This window comes from Halyomorpha halys, unplaced genomic scaffold, assembly GCF_000696795.3.
Source record: "Halyomorpha halys isolate HHAL.00 unplaced genomic scaffold, Hhal_1.1 Scaffold236.1, whole genome shotgun sequence".
NCBI classification, from domain to species: domain Eukaryota; kingdom Metazoa; phylum Arthropoda; class Insecta; order Hemiptera; family Pentatomidae; genus Halyomorpha; species Halyomorpha halys.
The window spans coordinates 423290-431211 of NW_027115525.1; the positions used below are offsets into that span (position 1 = coordinate 423290).

At 34.1% G+C, this 7922-nt stretch overlaps 1 protein-coding gene across 1 annotated transcript in view; it reads left to right on the plus strand.

Annotated features, from left to right (window-relative positions):
- Positions 1–6074: 6074 nt before the first annotated feature.
- Positions 6075–7922, plus strand: part of LOC106679952 (allatotropins) — a 4972-nt gene continuing 3124 nt past the window's right edge. Inside the window, exon 1 of the mRNA XM_014419360.2 lies at positions 6075–6236. Coding sequence (XP_014274846.1) covers positions 6076–6236 — 161 coding nt within the window. The 5' untranslated portion in view covers position 6075. The remainder of the gene's footprint in view (positions 6237–7922) is intronic.

Below are 7922 nucleotides of genomic sequence, written 5' to 3' on the forward strand. Positions count from 1 at the left end.
GAGGCTGAGGGCACTGTCGTATTGCGAACACAAGGATCCTTCCTTTGCCAGCTGGTCAGTAAGAAACATAATTTCGGGTCTGTTTAGTGTCCCAAGCAGTTTCGACGTTTCACAGCTTCTTAGTTAGATCTGATGATTCGAAGAATTAAAACCAGTTCGAACAACATTTTCAATAATGTTCTCTGCAGGAAACTACAAATAAATACCAGTCCCTACATTTATTGTGGCCGATCCATTAGTATATACTTGTCGGGGTTGTATGGTCTTAGGCGATTTCTCCAGCCTGATATACTCTTTACAGAAGGCCCACGACAAGGCGTATTCATTAGTAGGTAAGAAAGGAAGGCAGTGCCAGGGGATGAGCCCTGGACACTGACTAGGTAGAGGAGGTCTAGGCTAGAGAGTCTGAGGTGGAGTAACAGTTCTAGTTGCCGAGATGAAGCGGACGGACTAGAACTGTCATGATAGGAGCCAGCTTACTAGTTGCCGAGATGAAGCGGACGGACTAGAGCCGGGGAGAGACGGGAAATTACACTGGTTGCCGAGATGAAGCGGACGGACTAGAGCCGGGGAGAGACGGGAAATTACACTGGTTGCCGAGATGAAGCGGACGGACCCGTGTAACCGTTAGGTATTAGATTACTATCTTAGTTGCCGAGATGAAGCGGACGGACTAAGATTGCTGGAGAAAGGGAGAGGAGATAGGCCATCGTCTAAGGTGAGCATAATAAAAACCAACTGTTATGAGAATAGATTAGCAATGAACTTCTCTATCTCAAGTAGAGTGTAAGCCACCAGTGCTATGACTAGACCCAGGAAAAGGCTTGATGTGATGGTTTTTTTTTTTTTTTTTTTTTTTTCCTTACCTCCTAAAAATTTTATTTATTTCAACATTTACAATATATACTACATGATGTGATGGATCAATCCCGGTGGCAATTGAAGGGCTCATATGATCGGTTATCACTGAGAATTCACTCTTTTAACTCTACTTGAGATAGTTCCGTAGAATCTTTTTGCTCAATCTCTTTTTATTTTATAATTAACATTCTTAGACATTACATATTAACATATATACATTTATACAAGATATCGTATTTTTATAATGATAAACTTATATACAATTATACAGCTTCTTAGACGCTTGTAGTGCTGGCCCCTGGCGGGTTATAGTGGCACTTCGTGCACGTTGACTGTTACATACTCGAGTTCACACGTCTTTTGAATACACAGTGTTTATGTCCTGCAGGGGAAGATATTCCGTAAGTTCCTTTGTTTTAATACCAGGGATGGTAAGAACGATTTGTGGTTTTTGATATTCAAGCTAGGGCGGGTTATCCTCTACTACCTGATCGTTCTATAGGCACTTTCAAAATCCAACTCTGAAGAGATGTGAAGAATTCTTTACCGCTTTATTAGGCTAATATTTCTTTCAGCCAATATTTTTTTTGGAAGGAATGGTTCGGGACAGACTTAGCTTTTGCATTTAGGCGTTTCTTATCTCTCCTGTCTTCAATCGAGGGAAGCTTCGTATGGACCTACATTTTGCAAATTTTTGTGGACTTCATTCCTCCAGGCATAAACCTTGGTCTCTGATATTGCACAATCGAGACTTTTCGGAGGTTTAATGCAGCAGCAGTCCCTCATGTTTCAATTCTGTACTCCATGGCAGGCCTCACATAGCCATTGTATAACAACGTCAAAGATCTCAGGTCTGCACTTCAGGTATCCCAACAATTTTCTTCATCAAGGTGATTCTTGTCATTCCCTCTTAGACTGCTCATAAAAATAGCACATCATTCTATGTACTTCAACTAGATGGAGCCAAAAAGTAAGTGGGCGGAGTTCTATTTTCTATGTGCCTCGTGTGAGCGATGGGACTATTTGCACTTAGCGATTGAACTCCACCGACTTCAGCGGTCTTTAAAAGGCCTTTTAGCAGTTCTATAGCTGTACCGATCTCCAACTCCGCCTGTAGATATCTAGCCATGGGCTCATACAACTCTTACTGACTTCAGCCCCATGTCAGTACTGATATAACTGCTACTTATCACCAGGGATAGTTTTATGACCTTCCGTTCTAGATCTGCCATGTTTGGTAAAAGCAAGACCACCTCGGGCAGGAAAGTCTTGGGAAGAGCGTACTTGGAATTTTTGTTCCTTCTCAACTGGCCCGTGGGCATTGGAGGATGACCAATCATCTTAGTAAAGGTACTACTTCTCCACAACGTACGCAATGAATATTCTACTCTTCCTTCTCCTCTACTCTTACTTAAATCTCATTTTCAGCACAGAAAAGGTGAATGATACTAAAATTTTAAGAAAATTATAGATAATTGTTATAGTATTTTATTAGTTATTAAAATTGTTATTTTCTCGATTTTTTTTTTATTAAATTAGCATTTGCAACTGCTTCCCGCTGAGTACGCCCATGATTTGACAAGGAACTAAATCAAAAGTTAATGTAATTACTATTATAATTATAATATTCTTTTACTTTTATTCTCAAATGCGCGACTGTTATAGCAGACAAGCTAAAATAATTAAGGATATTATAAAATGAAATGTTGAGCCCAAGAAAAGGCAATGATGTTAGACTTCCCTTTCAAGGCATTAATTTACTTTGACCTTTATGTAAGACGATCCCTCAACCAGATCCTTTTCAGTATCATCTTGGAATTACCTTGAATTATTAATAACAAGATTATTTTATCAATAAACTTATTTAATGTCCCTTAAACACACAACTATGTAAAAGAAAAACTCGTTTTTGCCTATAATGTTTAATATTAACTAATAATCGATTAAAAAAAAGTTTAATGCTTTAACATCCCTCTTCCTTCAAAAGTTAGCGGCTTACGTTTCAAGATCCAAAAATTGGATTAAAATAAGTTGATCCGCCGTACGCCGCCCACAAATTAACTAACTCATACAAGAGCTAGACTTGATGATTTACTTTTATTATAAAATAAAATGTTACATCAACATTGAAATATATTTCTTACAAACTAGGAAGCAATATCTTAGTAGTTACAGAGCTTAATGAATAAATTTTGGTTTAGGTGGGGGATGTAAAGGAAATCAGGAAAGAGAGGGTATTACCGAGGTAAGACGAACAGGAATTTAAAAGAACCAATGATGAATGCAGAAAATAATATCTATTTGAACGAACCAATAATTTCGTTAATTCATTTGGCTATTGAGAGAGGGGAAGGAAAAACTAAAGAGGCTTAAGTAAGAGTAGAGAAGGAAGAGTAGGAGAACGAAGAAAAAGCTAGAGTGGGTCGTGTGCGAGTTCCCTCTCCTACAGGCAAACTTATCTTGGATGGACTATACTTTATTTTAGGAAATGTATATTGTCTCAGATTTCTCTGCATTCTCTGGATCTCTCCTCCATCCTATACCTTATACTCTTTCCTAAGACCTGGCGGTTAGCACCCAGTACAGGCTTACTCTTTTTATCTACAGGAATAGTACCTAGTAGAACGAAGTTACCTTCCTGCAAGACCCAGCAACTGATACCCAGTCTGGGTTTGCATTTCTCCTTCCTATCTACAGAAATACTACCCTGTAGGACGAGGTTACCATCCTTTGAGAACTTAAAGCTGGTACCCCTAAGACTCACTCTGTCTGTTCTCCTCCTAATCTACTCCTTACTTAAAAGAGTACACATGAGGCCTTCTGATTAAGAGTACCTAACATTATAAATTGGAGTCAGACCATTTAACACAACCACCTCGACAAAGGCATCCTGTAAAGTAGCTTTAATTTTGTTCATTTGAAATAATTTACCATCTTTCATTGTTATTCGTAATAAAAAATGAATAAATATTGACTATAGAGAATTTAATAACTAACTAAAGGAGAAATAATTCTCCAGAATGAAAATAAAGTTCTGAAAATAAGAGCAGTAACATAGTTGTTTAATATACTGTTTTAAACTTAAACATTTTATAAAAATTAGAATCTAATAATTAAAGTAATAAAAAATAATATAATTAAGGGATTAAATGTGTGAGTAAACCAAATGGTTTTTAATTTTATTAAAGAAAAATGTTACATCTACATATAATTTTTACTTTTACTTGAATACAAATAAAACCATAGTAACAGGGACTATAGCACCAGACTTTTTTTTTCTAAGTGACCTCTCTTTGTCTATACAAAGACTGAATTGTGAACAAATTTTACTGAGAATAATGTATACAGTAAATGGTACTCATGTTAAGTGCACCTTTAGAGTTGTATGAATAATTTAATACTTTTAGATTTGTATGAATAATATTTCACGAGAACCTTCACAGTTTTGATCCCAGTATGAAAAATCTTAGATATTCTCTAAAAACTATGATATATAAGCTAATCATTTTTTTAAATTGATCTACTTAGCTGAGTCATTGAAAGTTTTAAAAAAGTCTTTCTTTCTTACACTAATGTACTAAAAATTTTATGATGAAGACATTTTTCAATTGCTTTTTTTTATTAGAAAACAATTTCTATTGGTAAATTAGGTTGAAATTGTACTTATTTTTTTCTATTAAGAAAGAAACCTTTGAAAAACTCCAAGATTTTATAATTTTTTTTTTTCGAAACCAACGGGATACATTATAAAATGTTGAGGGTTTAAAACAAGTGATTGAAAAAATTGTCTGTTAGGAATTTATTTATTTTCAATTTTCAAACTTATGTGTAGGTGCCTAAAAAAAAAATTAATTTAACTAGCTCATTGGAAACATTGTATGCAATTCAAGGAGCATTTAGTTAAGATGTAAAATTTCATATTAATTGTCTAATGTGGACGCTTGCTTTAATTATTATAATTTTTTGTTTCCAATTATTATGAATTTATTTTATAATTATTGTAATACTGAAATGTGCGGAGGCTGAGCATGTTATAATTACTTACTATGTTGTTGTTATAGTTAACTTACTATTTTTGTGTCAGAAATAGTTTGATTAACTGGTGGTAGACAAGCTCTGTAGTATGCCCCTATTTTCAAATGGGAGAAAGCTAGTTCTAGGGAAATGATCACCAAACTCTGTACATATGCGCCTAGTTGAGTGGGAAGTGAAAGTTCGAAGGGTATCTTAGATCCTAACAGAAAGACAGAGGTGGCTGAAGGATATTCTTACTCGATTACACTCACAGATATTATGGAATAGGAGTTTTTTAAAAATCACAACAATTTTTAATTACTAAAATAGTAGTGGAATTCTCTGATCCAATAGTAGTACAATAATTCACTGCTTCCTTCAAATTTACAGAGTGAATTTGGTGGAGTGTAGAGAATTAGATCAGAAATGTTAAAAAGTGGATCAGAAAAATCTTTTATATTCTTTGTCTTTATGTATTCAAAGAATGCTTTTACAAATATTAGAATATATTAAATATTTATGCAATGGTAACAATAAAATGTATACGCAAAATTATCAAGGCATATACATTGATGACTTCTGGTTCTATAATCACAAAAAATTAAAAATCAAGTTCATCAAACTTCAAAATTTTTAATTCAACCTTATAAACAGACTCTTGATAAATATGAATTGCTTTATAAAGTTCTTTTTTAGTTTACCCTGACACTGTGACATTTCTCTGTGGTATACTTTTTAATGTTGTTTTTATCCTTATTTCCCATGACAAAACCCCATCGATGCCTTCTTATCTTAAACCTTTGAGTACCCAAAAACATTTCTAGGTTCCTGATATTCATCTTTGACCATCTTTTGTTCTTTCATCTACCTATCAAATACAAGATTTCAACCTTTCAGTTTGTTTATCCCTTCATCATTTCCTCTTAATTTCAAATACTTAAGGAGATAGAAATGCTTTATTAACAAGAAGCACTGCTGCCCAAATAGAGGGGACTGTTATAATACACAGCTATACACACTAATCTATATTACAAGACAATATAAAAAAATAATAATATAACTGAAATACATTATAAACAAAAATAAATGTGTAATGAAAACATTATATTGTTTTTTATCGATCAAACTTTATATTTATAATGTATATCATAAAAAAAAAAACTTGAATAAATTTTAATTGTACCTTTATTTTACTTACAGATGAGGAGTTTGCCTATTGTTATTTTGGTGCTGTGTGGAGCTGTTTGCCTTGCCAGGCCTCCCCAGACGAGACCAAGAGCAACAAGGGGATTTAAAAATGTTGCATTATCCACAGCCCGAGGATTTGGCAAAAGAGATGGGCTACAACTACAACAACCAAGGTTAGTTACTATGCCACGATTTGTTTTTAATCAATTTTAAGTTGAAATTTTCTATATTTTAATGGAATATGGTCCGGGTGCGGTCTAAAAAAACTCAAATAGTAGATAATTATACTATTTTATTGAGCCAACGTTTCGCCCCATGTTGCAGGGCTTCATCAGGGCTGTTTTGACGGCAGTCAAAGTGATTTGGTTTTTGACTGCCGTCAAAACAGCCCTGACGAAGCCCTGCAACGTGGGGCGAAACGTTGGTTCAATAAAATAGTATAATTATCTACTATTTGAGTTGTTTTTTTTACCACACCCGGACCATATTCCATTCATCTATACACACAGTCAATCAATAATCTTCCAGTGTTTCTATATTTTAATTTTAATTTCTTAAACAATGACACAGAAATGAAATTACTCAAATGAAAATGTTTTTGGACGGTTATTTAAATTAATCCAATTATTTAATTTTCCATTTGAATAGTATTTTTTTTACAATAAAAGTCATTAAAGAAAAAATGTGATTCTTGTACTATTATTTTTAGATAACAGACGTTTATATTTGTTTTATCAATCTAAAAAAGTATTTATTCCTTATGTTCATAAATATTTATAATTGTGTTACTTTACTAAATATGTTGTGGATTCATTCATGAAAAGTTAACATCGAAACATTGCATTTGGTAGGAGCATATTAATAAATCTATGAGAAACAGAATATTTTTTTTTAAAATTATTTATTTAATGTAATTTACAACTTTACAAAATAGTACAATAGGTAAATATGTAGTATGTTTCATATACACTTGAAAATCTTGGGAAGGAACCACCCATCAGTGGTACTTCAAACATTAATTTAAATTAGAAGGTCCTGTGGCCATCTTATTTTCAGACACCTCGGAGGATTATCAGGGATTGTTAAGGATGAAAGATTAAGAATTAATGGGTATATCTGTTTTGGGTCAAATCTGCAACAAATGGGATGTTAAGGTCTTTGTGAATAAGTTTATTTGTGACGTAATAAGGAGCATCAAGGATTTTACATAGGATTTTGGATTGTAACGATTGGATGCGGGAAGAATTTGATTGTTTGGTGGAGCCCCAGAGCTCAATTCCATATGTCCAAATTGGTCTGATTATTGTAGTGTATACTAATTTTTTTGTAGTGAATGGGAAGTTTAGAGCATTTGTCAAGTAAGTGTTGTAGCAATCGGAATCTACGTGCAGTTTCTTGTCGTTTCAGTCTTGTGAGTGGATTTCAAGTAAGTCTCTTGTCAAGATGGAGTCCTAAGTATCGAATCTGTTCAACAGGCATTAGAGGTGTATTTAGAAAGGATACTGTAGGACAGGAGGGTAGAGGTTTATGACGGAGAGTAAAGGTGATCTGGTGGGATTTGTCAGGATTTATTTTGATTCTCCAGTTTTTACACCATTCTTCAATAGATTCTATATGTGCCTGTAGTGTTTGTGATGCATTAGTTGGGTCGTTGTTTACAGAAAGTACACATGTGTCATCAGCGTATGTTGTAAGGACTGTGTTAGGGTGGGTTGGGATGTTAGCTGTATAAACCGTATAAAGAATGGGACCTAAGATACTACCTTGAGGAACACTGGCGGAATGAGAAAAGAGAGATGAGTAGGCTAGGTTATGATTTACTTTAAAGGTTCTATCAGTGAGGTAGGAGCGGATTATAA